The 22,425-nt window shown below is 35.1% G+C and overlaps 1 protein-coding gene across 8 annotated transcripts in view; it reads left to right on the top strand.

Moving 5' to 3' along the window:
• Positions 1-22,425, top strand: part of Nav3 (neuron navigator 3) — an 802,778-nt gene that overhangs the window by 654,756 nt on the left and 125,597 nt on the right. For all 8 annotated transcript variants that reach the window (XM_046465096.2, XM_058585776.1, XM_046465095.2 and 5 more), the window contains one exon: positions 1,300-1,419. In XM_046465096.2, the coding sequence (XP_046321052.1) occupies positions 1,300-1,419 (120 nt within the window). The remainder of the gene's footprint in view (positions 1-1,299; positions 1,420-22,425) is intronic.

The following is a 22,425-nucleotide window of genomic DNA, read 5'->3' as shown; positions in this document are numbered from 1 at the left end:
ACAGTATGACCAACCTACTTAGTAATGGGGAACATTACTAACTAGTAATGTAAATTTAAATGAAAATAGAAATCATTTCATGTGTCTCAGGTTGCACAAAAACACCAAATATTGGCAAATTTCTCAAATAATGAAATTTCCCATCCACCAACAGGGGTTTAATTTCTTAAATTATTTTAAACATTATTTGGCATTGGATAGTAAAATAGGATATATGTGTATATCTGTATGACCCAGAAATCCTTCTCCCAAATATAGATCTTAAATAAACTACTCCAATAAGCACAGGGAAACATGCCCATAAACATTTATGGCAACATTGTTTCCATCAACAAAAAGAAAACCAACTCACATTGATAGTCAAATAAATTTTAAAACTATGGTGCAGTTGTAAAATGGCACTCTACAGCTCTAAAATGTTACACATCAAAATGAACAAATTGCAAAAATATAATTGAAGTGAAAGAAGTCACAAAAGAACATCACATTATTTACATCACATTATTGGCAACCATGCTTTGCTAAACAAAACAGTTTTTGAGATGAATATCCATATGGTTTAAATACCATGATTTAAACTCAGTAGCCAAGGAAGCAACATTATCTAAGAGTATGCTGACTATCTGGACCTGCCATCCCCATTGGGAGATCTCAAAGACAGGAAGTGGGGGTTAGTAGATCCTCCATCTCAGATCACTTTGCATAGTAGTTAAGATCATAGTTTCTAGTCAACTTTTCTAGACTCATTTCTCAGCTCTGCCATGGCTGGTTGAGTGACCATATGCAAGTATTTAACATTTTAGCATTTGTTTTCTTCATTTCTGAAATGTAGATAATAATGTGACTTTATTAAAGTAAGCTATTTAGAATGGGTCCTGGAAATAATTATTCTATGACAGTGACCAACTGTGGCATAATTGTTACTTATCAAAAAAAGTAAGTTTAGTAATGTTCCATTATTCCTATGACCTACAATTCTTCAAAAATGGTATTTACAAAATTACATCATCATATTCTTATTTTGTGAGGGTTATGCACAGCCTGTGTAAAATACAGATAGCAAAAAAGAAAAACAAGTTTTATATTAGGCTACTTGTTGCAGTAAGAAACACTGATTTTCTAATGAAACTGAAAAAATGTTTTACTTCTTTCTGATGAGGAAAATGTTTATACAGAAAAATATTAATAACTTATTTGGAGTAATTATTGAAAATTGAGAATACAATTTGTTTATCAAGTTAAAATTATACAGAGGGGTTCCTTTAATTTGCTCTTGATTAATTAGACATTTTTCTTCAGGTACATGACAGATGGAGGGCTTAACCTGTACACTCGGAGTCTGAACCGAATACCAGACACAACTACTTCAAGAGATGTCATTCAGAGAGGTGTTCATGATGTGACTGTGGATGCAGACAGGTAAATCTGTCAGCATATGTGATGGTGAGGAGTGTACGAGGCAGTTTCACAAATAAGGTCACAAGGGTTTTACAATAGATACAAAGAAGGCTTTATTTTGACATGATGATCATTTTGGAATTTTTTAAAAACTAAAGTGATTTAGTTTGCGAGATCATTTTGACTTTGTTATAGTGAACAATTGTGTTGCTGATGAGAAGACTTATAATTCTAATCTCTATAAAAGCAAAATTATAAACATAGACTTACTTTCTATATTTGAAAGAATGCTGATTCTTCTTTTTTTCTAATGCAGATACCCTCTGATTTACTGGGAAGCTAATTCTATAAGAATTAAAACTTATTTCACATCATTAGATAAAAAGTTTGATGTTTTTCTTGAGGATATTGTTAAAAACATACAACTCTTGCTTTTGGCCTTTTTCTTTCTCAAGGACTCATATAGCTTACCTCTCATCCTTGTGGTTTCCCAACTACTTTAGTTAAAGTTCTTTTAAATAATATGAAGCATATTTGAGAATTGATTCTTAGCAAATTAGTAAATAAGGCTTTTCAACAGTTCACTGATAAGAAAGCTCAAAAGCCAAAAAAAAAAAAAAATTCCTCAAGGGTGTTTTTGTTTTTGTTTTTTAATTTGTTAGGTATTCTCTCTAAAAGCTGTATTACTGAAATGCATTTAGATAATAGCACAAAACCACCTAGCTGGAATAGCAAGGACTCAAGTAGTTGGTGTTGCTATAGTGAAGGATGTAGGTTCCCATCTGATCAACTTCTGGTAAGAATGTAGATGGGCAATCAAGAATAGCTGAGTAATTCTTACTAGCAGATTGAAAATGCCCACCCACCCCCCCAAAAGAAGAGGGTTTGCAGTAGCCAGCTATGGTATATTCTAAGTATTGTGTTGCTTAAAGATGTTCCATGTCAATCCAATACCAACCTAATTTCCTTTTTAACCTAAGAAAAGATCATAAAATAAATGTAATCCTCATGGGCATGTTAGAGACTCCCTAGGAAATTTTATAATATATTCATAACAGTTAATGTAAAAGGAAACATTTACAAAAGACAGTATATTTTAAGTAGAGCCTTTGAAAAAAACATAAGATTTGTGACACATACCCTGGAGAATCAGAAGGAAGTTTGGGAATGGGAGCATAGAGGCTCAAAATAATTTGGCATAAGGAACATTGAATGTGATTCTGCTAGTGTACTGGGAATGTAGATGGGAATGACCAGAGATAAAGGACTTAGGGAGACATTCTAGGGTGTTTGAGCCTACAGATAGTAATGAACAATTTTTACTAATTATAATTAGCTTTTTAATTTTTTTCAAAGCAAAAGCATGCAATGGTTATTATAATCATTGTATTTTTAAATGAATCCTCCCTCTGAAATATAAGATTAATGGAGATGGTTGATACCAAGGCAGGTAGGTTGCTTAGGAAATGATTGTAAAAGTCCACATCAAGCTGTGTGTGGTGGCACATGCCTGTGTCCCAGCAGCTTGGGAGGTTGAGGCAGGACTATCATGAGTTCAAAGCCAGCCTCAGCAACTTAATGAGGCACTTAGCAACTCAGGGAGACTCTGTCTCTAAATAAAATATAAAAAAGGAATGGGGATGTTGCTCAGTGTGAAGCACCCCAGGGGTCAATTCCCAGTACAAAAAAAAAAAAAAAGTCCATATGAAAAGTAGATGAAGACGTAAATGAAAAATGGCAGTAGGAATGGGTCTGGGGACACCCTTTATTCCTAGAGGAACTTGGGTTTGCCTGCTTGACTGCCATCAAAGGATACCTCAAAGTGAATGTCTTAAAAGACTTCATTTCTCACCTTTCTGGAGGCTAGAAATTTATGGCCACAAGTCAGCAAAGGTGGTTTCTGATGAGAACTTTAGTTTACAGATAGCCAAAAAACATAGTGCATATGACCAACTTAAGTTGGCAGCCCCCTTCTGCTCTAGAGGTTGCTGCCTTTGGGAAGACTTGAGTGTGGTAAAAAGGCCCAGGGTTGCCAAACCAGTTGAGGTTTCCAGTGAGGCTGAGTCTAGACTTTTGTGTGAAATCTAATTTTTAAATATTGGTAATTCTCCTAACAGATCTATGAGGACAATGAATAAAGATTTTATCTTTCTTCAATAGCAGATAATCTATATAAGCAAAGATGCTTATATAAAGCAGGAGACAACATTCTCGCTTATAGTTGTGTAAACTACTCATGTCCCTTAAAGCTTCTGACAGAGGTACAGCTGGTAATGATACTGCCTGTTCAGAGAGAAAAATGCACCAGTGAGGAGAAGCTTCCCACCAGGTGCAAGTAACAGTGGTGAAATGATCTGAGCCACATCTCCAAGTTGTTTTTTTTTGTTGTTGTTGTTGTTGTTTTAATGCAAGACAGCACAAATCCAAGGTCAGTTTTCCAGCCTTAGTATCTCTCAGTAGAGCTGGCCTTGGGCCAGCCTAAGGCCTTTTTTGGCAGTAACTAATTAAATCATGTTTAATCACTGTGTGAATTGACACTATGCACAGTAGAAGCACATTTGAATCTCTGATGTGGAGCGAGAAAACGAATTCTGAGAGCAAATTTGCCCTTAACATCTTAAGAGTAAATAAAGGAAGCTCGGACATTGGAGAGTCAGAGAGGTCAGCTCTGATACAAAAATTGAGGAGGGTAAACTGAGCTAGGGTTAACTGATGATGGTTTTGAAATGGAGAGAAGGGGGAATAGGTAACAATGTCAGATTCTGAAGAAATGTAGTTTGGCAATGACATTCTTATTAGTGACCGTATCGATATTAGTTTCAATGAAGTCCTTAAGGAGTGTGCTAGGTTATAAGAGATGAGAAGGAAATAGAAGGTTAAGCGCAATGAAAGCAGAGGTGATCTTCACAAAGGTAACAGTAAAGGTAAGGAAGGTGGCCAGTTGAAAGTGATCACAAGGGACAGGAGGAAAATGACTTTATCACTGGTTTTCTCTGTTTTGTTTGGGGGATGTAAAAATTCCAGAAGGCATTAAGAGAGTGAATTCCTAGACAAAATAATATGATAATTTTTTTTAAAAATTGGAAAAATTTAGCTAGAAATGATTGGACTGTATAGATTTAACTCTTATACTCCCTTTCTAATTCATATGTTTAGGTCTAACTCTCATTTTGATGATATTTGGAGGTAGATTTTTGAGAGATGATCAGATAATGAAAGCAGAATCCTCCTGATTTAGTACCTTTACAAAAGAGATCCAAGATTGCTCCCTAGCGCCTTTCACCATGTGAGGTTACAGCAAAAAGATGATGGTCTATGAACCAGGAAGTTAAGACCTCACTGGACACCAAATCTGCTGAATCCCTGATTTCTGATTTCCCAGCCTCCAGAACCATGAGAAATTTCTGTTGTTTGTTTATAAGCCATCAAGTCTGTGGCAGTTTGTTATGGAGACCTGAACAGACTAAGAAAAGAACTAAAATTGTAAGCACTATGAAGTTAGCTGAAGGGAGAGACCCTTCCCTCTCTGAAACAGAAAAAGTGCTATTATCACTACTTTGGAGGTGTGGGAAAATACTGGAATTTATAATTCTACTTTCTCTGTAAAATAGAAGCTAAGAAATCACTGAGAGTGAGTAACATATGTGCAAGATAGGATATTGAGAAACTTATCAAAATTTGAAATTAAAATGTTTGCAGGGAGGCCTTGAAAGCCTCAGTAATAGAATAATAGCATTGTTGAGATCTAACTTACATGTAAAAATTTTTCTTGTGTACAATTCAGTGATTTTTAGTGAATTCATAATGAGTTGTTCAAGCACTGGCACTGCCACATCCAGATTTACAACTTTCCCCCTTCCCCCAAAGATCTCTCAGTACCATTTGCCATCAGTCTTCACTTTGACACTCAGCACTAGGCAACCACTTGAACACCTTCTGTCTTTATGGATTAGGGATATTTCGTATGAATGGATTCATATAGTCTTTTGCATATAGTTTCTTAGCACAATGTTTTTGAGGTCATACATGTTGTAATATATCTCAGTAGTTGATTTTTTTTTTTGCTGAATGATAGGTAGGATATACAGCTTTGTGTTTATCTGTTGGTGAGTTGATGAACAATTGAGTTGTTTCCACTATTTTAACTCTTTTGTATGATGCTGCTATAAAATTAATGGTGAAGTCTTAAATTCATAGTAAGTAGATCTGTGTTTTGCTTCTCCTTGATGGAAACATTTAGATTGAATATCTAGGTCGTATGACAAATTTGTGTTTAACTTTTTATGAAATGGCCTCTTTTCCAAATTGCTATACCAACTCATTCCCATCATCAGTACATAATATTTACAGTTTTCATTGTGGTCTACACTTGATAACAGTGGTAGTTTTTAGTTTATTTATAGCTTCTTTGTTTAAATGTCTACTTAAACCTTTTGTGCATTTTAATTGATTTGTTTGGCCTCTATTTAGTGAATTTAACAAGTGTTTTAAAATATATTCTGTATGCAAGTTCTTTTACCAAATCATACCAGTTCATAGTTTATCTTTTTGTATTTTTAGTGATATGAAGCACAAAGTTTTAAATTTAGATTGTGAACCATTTAGTGCATTTTCTGTGCAAAGCATTCTTCACATAACTCAAGGCTAATAGTTAATACTTGAAACCATAAATTTATAATAGATTCAATCAGTATCTACTTTCTATAGACTTACTCAGGAGCTTGACTATAGGAGTAGAAAAAAAAAAAGTATCTCACTGGATAGATTCTGAATTGGGAATTGAGTGGTTGAATTTAATTAGATGTGCTCCTTAGAGTATATATGAAGTGATTGAAAATTAGGCTTATGCTGAATTGAGATGGTTGTGAAGCAGAGCATGCTGTCTGTGAAACAAAAAGAATTCTACAGAAACATTGGGAGTTTAGAAGAAGTCCGTAGCATGTCTAATAAATGGAAGGGAATGAAACAGGTTGATTAGCAGAAGAAAGTATTTGCCAGAGAATTAAATAAAAATATGAAGTTTAACATTTCAAAGGTAGCTATTTCCTGAATGATTGGAGCAGTTCCAAGCTATAGCCTGAGCTACTAAGTAGAATGTCACAGAAATCAAAGTTTGTTTGTGCAGGTGATTTATCCAAGTGTCTCTGTGACAACAGAGTCAATTTCAAGTAAGAGGAGACAGCTCCTGGTACCAAATTCTTTATGGCATATGAACAAAATCTCATAAATCATAGTCACAATGATACCTTGTCCATCAAACTGCTATCTAAACTAAAAGCCTAAATATAATGGCTGCTAACTTCAATTATAATCAATTTAACTATTCATACTTTTTTAAACTGATTTTTACATGTTTAATGATGACATTTTTAAAATAGAAAAGGGTCATATATTATAGAAATTATTATATTTGAATTACACTACCAGGTGGATTGGTTTGCTTTATAAAATTATAGTCCAGAATCTGAAGTCATTGTTTATAAAAAGGTTTACAAAAGACAATAAAGGCTGTCATAAGTTTACATGCCTCTTAGGCATGTAACTTTATATTGAAGGCAGAGTGGTTCTAAACATTTCATCATCTTAAATCTCTAAATCTACAATTGTTAGCATATGCAGAAAATTTCATTGTTGTTAAAATGGGATCATAATAAAGTCTCCATAAAATCATATGGGGAGTCATGTGTAAGGATGGGAAGACTTTACCATTTTGAAGCCTATTCCAAGCCGGAAAAGTTAAGACAACAGGTTTCTCCTAAGACACTAAGCAAATGTCTCGGAATCAGATTCATTATGCTTGTCACTATAATATGTGTACGCTCTCATAATTCGCTCTATTCTGTGTTGATTTGCTCCAGCTTAATCACAGAATCACCATGTTCCCATACTGTAAGTACTTCCTTCATTAGCTTACTGACTTTCTATAATAATTAAAAGCAAACACAAAAATGATTAATAGGCTGAGATGGAAGTAAAGCAAATATAATTGCTCCATTTTATCATCAAGTAGTCTGTCTTTTCCCAACATTTCTTTATTCTAAATACAGAGTTCAAGCAAAACATGACAGAAGCAAAAAAACAAACAAAAAAAACTTTTATTTGATGCCTTCTCGCCATCTTTGACAGGCTTAGGAGCTGGTGCTGGACTTCTCTCCAGTTCTCAGAACTAGCTGACCCCATTGTGAAAAATCTTATAAACTTTCAGTAGTTTTAGGAAATACCCCTTATACAGTTGATTCATACCATACAAAAACACTGAGAACATACTTCCTACCAAGAACTATGCCCCATCCTGGGGACCCTCTATTCAAGCACATTAGAATAGAGATTGTTAAAATCTAAAATGCCATTGAGATTCAAAGGAGCTTTGAAAACATACATGGAGGTGTTCTTTAAAAGATTGGTCTTACTATTGAATAAATAAAGCCAAAACCTAACTTTAACATCATAAAATTCATCTTCCAATAATGGAGATTGCCCCAATACTCTTATCTATGCAAAAAGAAATTTCTCTTGTCTGCTTCCAATGTGATTTACTAAGAAATCTTGTGAAGATGATGGGGAAGAAAAGGAGGAAGGCAAGGATGCTATAGTTAAAAATAGCTTTAGTTGTCATCAGTAGCAAGGACCTAGCATGTGTTGCTAACTGTAATAATACTGTATTAATTAAATATATTATAGAACATATCTTTGCAAAATCCCTACAAAGTTTTAATAGTACCATTTTATAAATAAGGCAGAGTTCTTAGATCAAGTAACTTACCTATAGATAGTGTGTTAATGATTTGAACTCAGATCCTGTACTATTACTGTGATTAATAAAATTAATTTAGTTAAATGTTTATGCCTGGATGACATATCTGATTTTGCAAATTAGTTATTTTTTCCCTTTTGTTCGAAACAGATCTATATCATATGAACAGGTTGTTAAACTTTTATACAACTTCAAAAAATTTAGTAATATAATTCAGTGAATAATCATATTCTATTTCTACTAAAGATTACCAATCCATCTAAAACCAAAAAAAAAAAAAAACAACAATTTTTCACATAGTTTGGAGCTTCTAAATGGTGGCTGCCTTCTTAATATCAGTAAAACGATTTCTCAGTGTTTGTTCTTTTATGTATTTAGATATCATTATCTTGAAATGTAATGTTTGTTGAAATAACTTTCTGCAAAGCTCAAATAACAAAAAGTTGGAAGACATACATGTGGCATATAGATAGAAAATTACTAATAGTACTTAGGTGAAGCATAAAACAATCTGGACCTTTAAATTGCATGATTTTCCTTTTTACATCAAGAGCAATAAAACCAAGCAATTCTATTGGTTAATTTATTTGTTTAAGAAGTTGCTTCAATACATGAAGCACTTGCTTTTTTCCTTCAAGAACTAGGGATAAATTCTTTTTGTAATAGGCTAGATAATGGGGTGAGGCATTCATCTTTGGATCATTAAATTGCGAATTCCGGCTAGCAGCTGATAAATTCTGTATCTTCCTGTCTCTGACTGCACAGAGTGGGTGACATGGATTTATTTATTAGAGTCATACGTGATCCATTTCTGCTTTTTGGTTTAATTTAATTTATGTTTGAAACGGTTGAAGTTTTTTGCAATGAGCTGAATTTTTTAAGTGTTAACAGAAGTTCCATATGTTTTTCTCAGATAAATTATAAATGAAAGTGTTTAAAAATAAATGAGGGCTTATTTTCTGAATTAAGTAGTTATTTTGCATAAACTTTTCTGTGATTATTCAAGAAAATTCACAGAATATGCAAAAGTTTAAAGGAAAATCTCAAAGAAATCTATAGTCTTCTCATTCCAAAGACAACCAAGGATATTGTATTAGTATATTTCTTCCTAGGCCTTCCCAACATCTCTATTTACAGATTGGGTTGTACTATATGTTTCGTATATGTGTTAACCAGCTTTTCATTACAGTAATGACATACCTGAGGTGAGTAACTTTATTAGAAAAGAGGTTTATTCAGTTCACAGGGTTTTTTAAAAAAATTTTAAGTTTGTCTTAATTAGTTACACATGATGTTAGAATGCACTTTGATACATCATGTACAATGGAGTATAATATCTCAGTCTTCTGGTTGTACATAATGTAGAATCACACTGGTTTATATAGTTATATATGTACATATGGTAATAATGTCTGATTTATTCTACTATCCTTTCTACTCCTATACCACCTCCCTTCTCTTCACTCCCCTCTACGTAATCTAAAGTAACATTGTTCTTCCCTAGCCCCCTTCATTGTGAATTAGCATCTGCATATCAGAGAAAACATTCAGCTTTCAGGGGATTGACTTATTTCCCTTAGCATGATATTCTACAACTCCATCCATTTACTGGCAAATTCAATAATTTCATTATTCTTTAAGGCTAAGTAATATTCCATCATATATATATATATATATATATATATATATATATATATATATATATTACATTTTTTAATCCATTCATCTGTTGAAGGGCACCTATTTTGGTTCCATAATTTAGCTATTGTGAATTGAGCTGCTATAAACTTTGATGTGGCTGCATCACTGTAATATGCTGATTTTAAGTCCTTTAGCATACGTATAAACGGAGAAGTGGGATAACTGGGTCAAACGGTGGTTCCATTCCAAGTTTTCTGAAGAATCTTTATACTGCTTTCCATAATGATGGCACCAATTTGAAATTTCACCAGAAGTGTTTGAGTGTCTTTTTCCCTGCATCCTCGCCAACATTTATTGTTTGTATTCTTGATAATTGCCATTCTGACTAGAGTGAGATGAAATCACAGTGTAGTTTTAATTTGCATTTTTCTAACTACTAAAGATGTTGAACATTTTTTCATATATTTGTTGATTGTTTGTATTTCTTCTTCTGTGAAGTGTCTGTTCAGTTCCTTGGCCCACTTATTGATTGGGTTATTTGTTTTTTAGATGTTAAGTTTTTTGAATTCTTTAAATATCATGGATATATGCTCTATCCGAGATGCGTGTGGTAAAGATTTTCCCCCATTCTGTAGGCTCTCTCTGCTTGTTATTGTTTCCTTTGCTGAGAAGAAGCTTTATAGCTTGAATCTATCTCATTTATTGATTCTTTTTTATTAATTTTTTTATTTATATGTGACAGCAGAATGCATTACAATTCATATTACACATATAGAGCACAATTTTTCATATCTCTGGTTGTATTCAAAGTATATTCACACCAATTCGTGTACTTTAGATAATAGTGTACTTTAGATAATAGTGATCATCACATTCCACCATCATTTCTAACCCCCTGCCCCCTCCCTTCTCATCCCAGCCCTCTACCCTATTTACAGCTCATCTATTCCTCCCATGCTCCCCCTCCCCACCCCACTATGAATCAGCCTCCTTATATCAGAGAAAACATTCAGCATTTGTTTTTTGGGGAGATTGGCTAACTTGACTTAGCATTATCTTCTCCAACTCCATCTATTTACCTGCAAAGCTATGATTTTATTCTCTTTCATTGCTGAGTACTATTTCATTGTGTATATATATGCCACAATTTTTTAATCCGTTCATCTACTGAAGGGCATCTAGGTTGATTTTACTTCTTATGCTTTAGTTTTGAAGGTTCAAGTGGAGGGTACTTTCATCAGCCCAGTTCTGGTGAGAGCCCTCTCAGCTGCATCACATTGTGGCAGTAATATGCAGGATCAAGTGATCACATCTTCACATAGGAAGCCAGAGCCTGGGGGAGGCCAGACCCTGTCTGTTATAACAACCTTTTCTTGTGAATTACCAATGGGTCATGAGAACTACATTAATCTCTCTCAGGGAAGTAGAGTTGAAGGTTGAATGTAGGGTAATTAAATGAAGTCTGTATAATAAATGTTGAGATTCACAGTTTTTTTCCCTGCTTGGATCCTATATCTGGCAATTAAGTATGAGTCCTCCTAAGTAGGACCAGCATTTACCCACTACTCTTCCAATATTTCTGACATGTGCTCACTGAGTACCAGTTCATAAATCACTTTAAGCAGTATACATTTGGAGAAAATGAAGTGTTGGGAGACAGTCTTTATTATGATTGGTTATGAAAGGGGGCTTGATAGTTTGAATTTCCAATTTTTCATTTTATCTAGATCACTGGGTATGTATGTGACTCTGTAAGGTTCTTTGTAGCCTCATTTTATACTAAAAACAAGTGAATGAAATAGTAATTGCCAGATATAATAATAGGCTGATTGAAACATGACAGAACATCATATTAAAAACTTGCCTACAACAACAACAACAAAAAGTATGCATTGTTTGCATAGTTGAGGAGCCCATAGTTTGCTCTGAATTTGGACATGGTTGGATATAACAATACCTGGTTCCCTCTCTCACGTCGTGGCTGTGGTATTTTCAATGGAGAGGCATGATTCCTTTCTCATAACTACAGTATACTCTCTTTCCAACATAATTCAAGATTCAAATCCAGTAGGGGAGAAGCACGCTTCTGCAAGGACTCTAAGAGTCCCTTGGTCTAAACAGTCCAGAGCCAAGACAAGAACTAACCACCAAAACCCAAGAAACATCTTGAATGCCCGAGTCCATACTTACCTGTTGACATGCTGTATCTGTGGAAGTATTGGTGCACTCTGTTTCCACTCCCTTCTCCTTTTGTTCCAAACCTAGGTATTCTGACTTCTGGTTCACAGGTTTACCTCATTATTGCCTTGCCTGATGTCACAGTTTACACTTCAAAAATACTGAATTATTTGTTACTGTTGCACAACACCCCCAGACCTATTCTGTGCCTTTGGTCATGCCTGGAATCCCATACTCAAGTTAGAATACTAATTGCTTTTCTTCATAACTCCTGCTTATCCTTCAAAGACTCACTTCAGGTGTTTCCAACTGTGAACTGTCCTCAAAGTCTCTTATGAGGCTCAGTATCCTTTCTCTGTGCATTAGGTGTATGTTAGTTTTATAATTTAAAACATTATTTTAAGAACTTGTGTGTCTGTCACTTCCAGAAACCTATGACATATCCAAGGATAAGAACTATGTTGTATTAACAGTAATATCTCCAGAGTCTACAGTTCTTGTCACAAAATATACACCTGTTGTTCTGAAACCCCATTTCATCATGTTCATTCTTGTTTTATAATTGCTCTCCACATTATTCTCAAAGTACTTATTCCATGTCTTATCTGACTTTATAGTATTAGCATCTAGCTTATAGCCTGAGACACTGTAGTACCAATTAAATATTTGTTTAAATGCATGAATGGTTGAAATTCTTTCTTTGGTAGAGAACATAGATATAGAAAGAAGCATGTGGGGCGTTAACATTTGAAGGCAACATAGGAAACAGCTTAAGTATGAAACTCTTTCAAAATTGTATCACCCAGAATAGTGCTACTTGTTTTGTTCACTTAAGAATTTTTATGTTCAAAGTTATAGCCCCAGATATTTCTAAGGTATCCAGCATGATTGTTTTTTTTTTTTTGAATCTTGATCAAAAGATTCAAACACAAACTTAAATAGCAAAATATGATAGGATATCAGACGGCAATTTTCTTTCAAACTTCTTGTTTCAGTATCATAGGATTTCATCTAAAGCAGCAAGTATTTTCCCTGAGGTTAGAAGATTTGTAGCATAAAACCACAGATTTCTAAAATTTGGTGTATGTATAATTTATATTACTATTTCAGAAGAAACTCTGCTACAATTATGGATGTAGGATATTCCTCATTAATATTTTATATTTTTTCTTAATATTTTACTGTTTCATATTAATTGTATGAAACCAGAAAAGTTACTATAAAGCTCTTTTGTACCACTAAAAATATGGAGGCTGAAAGTTAACTTCCAATTATTTGATTATGAAATTGGAACTGAACCCAGTTTGATTCTTATTTAGGTTATGGGGCAGCAAACATTTTCTGCATAAGACCAGATATAAATATTAAAAGTTTTACCTCTCAAGAGGCAAAATCGAGATAGTGTCTATATACTTAGATAACAAGAGAAAACAAATTGCCATCATTTTTAAAAAACTATTTGAAAGTATGAAAAACATTCTTAGCTCATAGAATCTACATTTTGGATTTGGTGCACAGCCATAGTTTGCTGAGTTCTGTTCTGATGTTACATTATTCATGGTATTAGTTTGCTAAGGTTGTTAAGTGCTACATATTGGGTGGCTTAAGCAACAGAAGCTTTTTGCCCACACTTCTGGATGCTGGAAGTCAGAAATCCAGGTATTGGTAGGGTTGTTTCCTTCTGAGGCCTATGAGGAAAGTAATTTGTTCCAGGACACTTTTCTTGCCTTGTAGATGACAGGTTTTTTTTTTTTTTCTCTATGTCATCATATTGTCTTTCCCAGTTTCTATGTCCATATTTCTCCTTTTTTTGTAATACCAGTCATGTTGGATTAGAGCTCACTTCAGCTTGATGAGCTGTGTAAAGACCTCACCTCCAAGTCAGGTCACGTGCCGAAGTGCTGGGGGTTAGGATTTCAGTGTACAAACTTGGGGCAGTATATCATTCAATCCATAACCTTCTCACTCCCACTGTCAGAAGTTCAAGTAATAATTATGAGAGTTGCACCTCACTTTTTCCATCATTCTAATTTAAAGCCATAGCTTCTCTCACCAACCCTGCACCACAATAATAGCATATCAATCTATACTGAGACAGTGGAAAGATTACCCTTTGAGACCTGTTGCCTCCACCTTATAAAATACTCAGACAGTAACATGCAGTAGTGTCAGTCATCTACCTAGCAATAAGGCAGTGATGTTTAGAAAAATCAAATGATAAGGAAAAATACTAATTTTGAACATATGCCTGACAAATATTTTGTCTTTTTTTAAACATCTTAACTCTGATTCCCTAAATAGATCAAGAAGATTCCTACACAAATAACACCCACCTGTGTCCAAGCAAGCACTCAACACTGACTGTAGGATGAAGCTGTCACTTGAAATCCCCAGCTGTGAACATGTTTTGATGTTAGGAATTGTCAAGCCTTCTGTAACTAGAACTGTCACAGCTTGCAGAATTGATGTGCCACAGAGTCTCACATCCAGGGCACAAGAATTCTGAAGATGTCTTTTTATTATTTTTAAATGAAAAGACAGTGCACAGTTCTTAGGTATATAGACTTAGATGTATAGCTTAGTTACCTGAAACTGCCATTGGAAGATTTAGCTCACAGCTAACAGTGTTGAAAGAAGAGTACTTTAAAACAAAGCCTAATATTACCTCTCAATTTTATTAGTCTGCCCTTGATCCATCCTTTATTTTCATGACTGATAACATTCTTATCAGTAAGGAGAAGCTTCACATTTTGGCATTTTTCATTCCATATTGATATCCACTTCATAATCCCAAACTACTTTAATAGGACTTTTATAAAGAATATATATATATATATATATATATATATATATATATATATATATATATATATATATATAATGACATACAAAAAACATGTTGTACAGTGCCAGGCACAATTCTTTTGTTTTCATAAAAGAAAGTGGTAGAAAGTAGTTAATCTTTGGAAACTCTTACTTTTTATTATGGTTTAAATATAAGGTGTTCCTCCAAAGCTGGTGTGTGAGACAATACAACAAGAACTTCAGAGATGAAATGATCATATTATGAGAGGAATAACCTAAATTAATGGTTTAACCCACTGACATGGATTACTGGGAGGTAACTATAGGGTATGATTAGAGGAGGTAGGACACTGGGGGCATGACTTTGGAGCATAGATTTTTGTCCCTGGTGACCAGAGTTCTCTCTCTGCTTCCTGATTGCCATGTCCTGATCTGCTTTCCTCCACCATGAGGTTCTGCTTCATCTCAAGCCCAGAGCAATGGAGTCAGCCATCTATGGACTGAGACCTCTGAAGCCATGAATGAAATAAACTTTTTCTCCTCTAATTATTTTTGTCAGGTCTTTTTCTCCCAGCAATGAAAGAGCTAACTAAAACACTCCTTTATAGCCCATGCCTGTAATCCCAATGGCTTGGGTGGATGAGGCAGGAGGATCATGAGTTCAAAGCCATCCTCAGCAAAAGCGAGGTGTTAAGCAACTCAGTGAGATCCTATCTCTAAATAAAATACAAAATAGGGCTGGGGATGTGGCTCAGTGGTCAAGTGCCCCTGAGTTCAATCCCTGGTAATCCCCCCACCCACAAAATAAAACTTTACAAAATAAAGGGGAGAGGAGTATGAGGTTTTTTAAATTAAAGACTGCCTAGAAACCACCACTGATCTTACATCTATAATGGAACTGTCTGTAAAGAGACTGTGGTAGAAGTGATTAGGTCATCCTGCCCATAAGAGGATTCCAGACATTCCTTGCATGGTAAGAGATAGCTACTCCCTTCCCTACATAGGGCAACCCAGAAAGAAAGGTGACTTTTTGTATTTTGTTTAGAGACAGGATCTCAATGAGTTAGTTGCTTAGCACCCCGCTGAATTGCTGAGGCTGGCTTTGAACTCATGATCCTCTGGCCTCTACCTCCTCAACTGCTGGGATTACAGGCATGGGCCACTGTGCCCAGCGCCAAAAGGTGATTTTATTTGCTGAAATAACTACAAGATAAATTCTGTGCCAAATGCTTTATGTTCAAAGCAGAGGATATTGTGTTCTGCCTTTTGCAAACGAGGCAACTGAAGCATGGAGAATAAATATGCTCCTCATACTAAATGTGTTTTACTCATATTTTAATATCTTATGAACCAGCTCTCCTCCTTTCACTCATTCTGTTGACAATAGAATCTCAAGTTGTAGCCACATGGGTATTCTTGAACCTGACATTTCAGATCAGAATAGTTTGAGAAAAGGGTGTCGTTAATATATTTTTAAAACTTAAAAGTTTCTCTCTCATAGCAGGTATTTATGTGATGTGGGTCAATATATAAAGTATAAAAAGTACAAAGGGCCAGTAGAAAGCAGAAAATAGAGGATCATATCCCTTAACAAGGGAACCACAGGAGCAGGACAAGCATCCTTCTCTCATTTTCTAAAGATCAATAGAAACCCTTTGTAAAGATTAAGTTGTCTGTGTGATATAGAGAGTGAGCCTTAAATTAACTTTTCAGTGTTTTGTATCTTAAAACCTGCTTTAAAATAAATTTCACCTACATAAATGTTCCCTGGATTAATGGCTTAATCACCGCACTTTGAAGAGATTCTTTTCTTACCATTTTTATTCCATTGTTATTGTAATGACAGGAACTCATTAATCCAGTGGGTGTCGGTATTGATTATGATTGCCAGATTTTTCTTTTTCACATTGTAGTTGAGTTTCTACCTAAAATAAATTATAACTCTTGATTGGTTGCTGCATTTCTCCAAGATATCTGACCGACTACTAATGGTGAGATAATGGTGTTCAAATTGATACTCATGGTCACAGGGGACTCTATACCTTTGCTCCCACTCTGATGCTGTGTTTTCCAGAATACAAGTGTTCGTGTAGTCATCAATACAGAATTAATCATGAAAGTCAAGTGCACGCTGCAGGTAAAATCAGCACCATCTAATTATCTCAACTTGTTTGTCTTATGACTTTATTTAGCTGAGCCCATCCATCTGATAACAAATAGGCTAATTCAAAATTCTATCAACTGCAAGCAATTTAGGAATTGTAATGTGGACTCTGGTGTGTTTTAGAGATTTTTATCCATGTCACAAGCTAGCAGTTAGGAAGAAAAAGGGCAGTAAGACAGGAAAGAGTGAAGCTAGCACATTATTTTTTAGGAGAAAAACCTATCATGCTGTTTGAGTCCTTATTTAATGTGTATGAACAATACTCAGTTACTTATATTGTTATAATAATATGTCTAATATCTTATGAATTCTATGGTATTTACAGGAAATTAGGAGAGAGTGAGGTTGTTTTTTCAGACTCATAGGATCATTTCCTGAAAGCATTTCTACTAGTAAGAGTTAATGGACAACTTGTGTCTTTATTCTCCTCAATATTTATCTCCTCAATATTCTTTCTACATGGAAATGAAATGAGGTTTCTCCTTTTTCTGAGAGAAGGAAAAAGGGCATAGGGTTGCCATTTGTCCCCTGGAAGTCTAAAGTCCTCACTCCCAAGTCCTCCACAGTCACCTCTCCCTTTCCTTTTGGAAGCCAAGCTTTGTATTTCTGCCTCTGCCCACATCACAAAGATAATCTTTTTTTTTTTCTAGAATTCCATACTTTCTAAAGACACCATTGTTACTTAGATCATACCCCAAGTGCTTTTTAATATATTGCATTCCCTGTGGTATGTGTGTTCTCAAAAATAAATATATATGGGCTAATTAATTATTTTAACTTAATTATTTTACCAAACTAGTGACCTGTTTTGAAAATATTTGTGGGCATATTTCCAAAGAAAGCTTCTTCAGAGCAGTTAAGCAGTTTTCCATAGTAAATGTTAGCTTGAGGGTTGCAACTTATATGTTGCATATTTTAATGTTTTGCTTTAGACAAGCTGTGTGTGATTAGTGTCCTGTTAAACAAAAATAACAGGCAATATAACTCTCCTACAGTTAGCATTTTTCTAGAAAATATGTAACTGACTAATTGAGTTGTCACATGGATCAGATTTTTAAGACAAAAAGTTATTCCTGTTATTCATATGCCCAACAATACATAGTTCTGTCAATCTTTTTAAAGCTCACTTTTCCATACCTCCCACAAACCTGAAATCCTTACAGTAGACATCTTAGGATTCAAAATTCATTGTTAGCTAAATAATTGCCTCTATTAGTTCCTCCTCCTCCTCCTCTTTCTTCTTAGTTGTTGTCACTAGGGATTAAACATAGGGGCACTTCATCACTGAGCTACATCCCAAGTCCTTTTTTATTTTTTATTTTGAGATACAATCTCACTAAGTTGCTGAGCCCTAAGTTGTTGAGGCTGGCCTCAAACTTGCAATTCTTCGGCCTCAGCATCTGGAAACCTGCCTCTCCGCTGGGACCATGCAGTCCTTCCCTATATCCTTCTAATCCTGGGCCTGGAGGGGTTAAATGTCTATTTTTACTCCCCAGCTCTTCCCTAAAATCTGCCTGTGCTGAAGCCCCTACTGTTACTTTAGACCACCTGCCACCCCTTTTCACTGGGGTCACTCCAGTTACCTCAGTACTTTCTCCCTGGCCTATGCATGGTTTAATTCCTCTGGTCGCTCTCAAACTTTACCTTGTCATAATTCATTATGGCATCTTCGTTCCCATATACCTTCATGTAGCCTAGCTTCTCAGGACACCCATGTTCTTGCCCCCCTTTCTACCTCAGCCACACTCTCCCACTGCCACACCAGAGAAATTGTCATACTAAAATCTCCATCCTCTTCACTCAAACAGTTTTGACTCTCAGGCTTTCTAACTTCGTCTCTTTTTCTAGTTTGCTCCTGTTATCATCCCCAATCCAAAAAAATATCATCTGACCAGTACCCTAGCTGTTGCCTCATTTCTTCTTGTACAAGTTAGATTGTATGATCCATCACAAGAATTCAAAATTGCCTTCATGGGATATTCTTACTCATCCACTCCTTTCTCCCTTTGCTTTTTTTACTACGTAAACCTCAACTTCATAAATCCCAACATCTTCATCTCCTCTATTTCTTCTTGGCTGAATGTTTCTGGGGAAAACTTACGATAGCACTTGAACTGATTTCATAGTAACTTGGTGACAAGTAATCTCAAGTGAATAACTAGTGTGTCTCCAAATCCCCAAATTTCCCTGGCTACTCACTCTTCCTTTCTCTTAACAGGTAATTTGGAACTCTTTCTCTTCAAACTTCTTACTCCCTCCTTCCCATTCTCAGTTAGCATACTTACCATTTCCCTGATAAAATAGAAACAATCCAAATATGTCTCATCACCCAACTACCTCCCTGTTTACACCTTATACTTGGTAGGAGTTACTGTAGAGTTACTGTGGACACACTGTCTCAGCTTCTATATGAGGCTTATCACTTCAGTTAAGTGCTGGATCCCATCCCATTTCTGTGCTTAGTCAAAGCACAATTTATATGTAAGATGTCTTGCATCCAAAAAAAAATATTTTGGGGTCTTCTAGGTCACTTCCATCAAAACATTGAAGTTTCCCTTTCACTATAAATAAAATAAAATAAACACTAAAGCTTCCCCCCTTTTCATTTTATATTGTCCTCAAGCCACTACTCTCTTTCTCTGCTCTCCTTTACACTAAAGCTCTTGAAACTTTTTTTTTTAATTCTCTTGCTGATACCAATTCCTCTCTTCCTTTTGCTTTTGAGTCCACTCCATTAAGTCTATTATTAGTCACTCTTCCAAACCTGTTCTTTAGATAATTAGCAATGGCATCCATTGCTAAATCCAGTGATCAATTCTCATTGCTCATCAGATATATTTGTAAGCACTATTTAATGTGATCAATGACTTTAGTTTTCTGAGACTCTTTTTTTATTTTCAATTTTGAATTTTTTTTTTTTAGCCCCTTGGGAAATCACTTATGATCTTTGAATAAGAAAGTTAAATGATCAAAGTTCACTTGAGCATAGACAAAGAACTAGAGAACAGACCTGCAAAAGGAATTTTAATTGCCAAAGAGATGGGTTCTAATCAACATGAGCAGAATAGTGGCCATGTAAAGGGAAAGGAAGGAAGGTATAGACCACTTGTATTTTTATAATTTAGAAATACTTGTAATTGATTTGATATCAAGGTGAGAGTAATGAAAGTTCTTATTCTTAGTAATAAGAAATAACTGTCTAATATCAGTGCCTTACAATACCAAGCACTTATTTGTGCACAATACATGGCGCAACTGTGCTTTTGCTGCTGTGACTTGACTTTACTCGTCCCTTCATTCCTAGGCCCAGACTAAAGGGGACATCTCTGTCTGGGATATCTCTTCTTGAGACAGAGGGGAAAGCAGAAGAGTCAGTAGAAACTTGCACTGACCCTTAAAGGTTGTTGCGTAGCACTCGCATTCCATTGGCCGAAAAGTACATCACCTGGCCAAGGTCAAAATCAGTGTGATAGACCTGTATAATCATGTAAGAGGAAGATGGGTGGAATACTTGTGAATAGCAATAAAGTTCCTTAGAGTGGCAGTTCTCCATGGTTTATGTCTCCTAGAGTGATTGTGAGTGTGATGGGCAGAACAAGAGCTCTAGAAGAAAGGACGAGATTGTGAAGAAGGACAACGGGTTCCATAAGAAACATGTTGTGTATGGGATGAACATCCAGGAGATGTCAGGAAGACATTTGAAATAGAAACAGGGACTTAGGGTAAAGGTTAGCTGAGGATTTTGAATAGATCCAAGAACAGATCATTTAGCAATGCTTATGTTTTGGCAAAGGTGGTTAATAAGATGTAAATATAGGAAATAGTAGTTAGTTCATGAGTACAAATGTTGAGTAAAATATAATGTGATAAAAACATGCAGTGTGATCTACTGTTAAGTTATCTAGACTTATTCAGCAATGGGTTCCAAGTTGCATGGATTCATCAAAGAGATAATAGGCATAATCTCAGGGCTCCAAGAACTGGGCTTACTTTCTTGCCTAGCCATTTTGTATCTTTTAGGTAAAGTGAAGCAAATTATTTCATTTTTAGCTTCAAGTCTATTTCCTTCTCTGCAAAATTAGTAAACAATAGCATTTACCCTTTCAACAATTCAGTAAGGATAAATGCTATTGTTAAAATGAGATTATGCCTAAAAATGCTCATAGAGTTCCTGGTTCATTTTAAATCCAATTGGTAAAAGTAGTATTTGCTAACAATTATATAAAAGAAAACATTACTTCTGACTTGTTTACTTTTGCTTTAAGTCTAAGCTTTTTTTGAAGCACATGGTCTTTATGTAATGGTGTTAAAAAATTCTACAGACAACAAAGAATGTCTGGGATGTACATTATTAGCCAATTATAGGAAAATGCAAATAAGATTAAATTTAATTTTGGAATGTATGCAACACTTTATTAATAACATGTTCATTTCTAGATTCATTATGTCCAAATGCTCAGTTCTTGATTCTTGTAAGAATATGGCTGGCAGCATGCCTATGTATTGCTACTGGTAATATTAGACTAGTTAAATTATGAAAGGCTATTTGGACCATGTTAATTCTATTTACCTTCCACCTCTTAAAATTTTATGCTCAAAAAGGAATCACATGGTAATGAACATTGTTTTTAAAAGGATTAATTATTGCGGAGGAACCATTCCATTTGGTTTGAAGAAATAAATGAAGGCAAACCATGGAAGTTGCCTAGAATTTGGAACCTGGAAAGAAATATCTATTCAACTGCCAGCAGTTCTGCAGCCCACTTGTGGCCCAGATTCACTATGCATTTGGTTCTTTCCTCTATTTCCATTTCTGTCTATTGAGAAATGTCATTGTCTGCGTGTTGGGACTCCAGTGGTTTTACTGGCCATTCTTCATACTAGTTAAAAAATAAAAACAACAACAACAAAAACTTAGGGGCTAGTGATATGGCTCAAGTGGTAGCATACTCGCCTGGCATGCATGAGGCACTGGGTTCGATCCTCAGCATCACATAAAAATAAAATAAAGATATTGTGTCCACCTAAAAAGCTAAAAAAATAAAATAAATATTTAAAAAACTTCAATGAAGATTTTCTTTGTGACTTCAACACTTTTTCCTACTTTTGAATTAACTGCCTATAACGTCTTAAAAGCTGACAATGAAACAATTTGAATTCTAAAGCCTATAGCCCATATTGCTCTTTTATGTTACCTTGTGGTTTTCCCATCAAGTGGTATTTGGTGTTTGTTTTCTTTAAGCATCACCATCCATTTATTAGGCTGCAGGGCTAATTAAAACCCAGACTTCCATATGAGGCTTACAGATGTTGTTGAATTATAAAAATTAGCTTCAGGTCTGGCAGTGATTTTCTAAAAATAGTTCTGTTCATCTCACTGAAATTGAGGATTTCTTTGCAAAGCTGCCAAGACACATAAATCTTCTAGGAGAGCTGATTTTGTAACAGACCTTGACATGTATGAGCTAATTCTAGAAATCAGACT

This window comes from Marmota monax, unplaced genomic scaffold (assembly GCF_021218885.2).
Source record: "Marmota monax isolate L192 unplaced genomic scaffold, Marmota_monax_Labrador192_F-V1.1 WCK01_AAM20220418_F8-fsc00146, whole genome shotgun sequence".
NCBI lineage: Eukaryota > Metazoa > Chordata > Mammalia > Rodentia > Sciuridae > Marmota > Marmota monax.
Note: the sequence above shows the minus strand (reverse complement) of the source record. Positions and strands in the feature narration are given on the sequence as shown.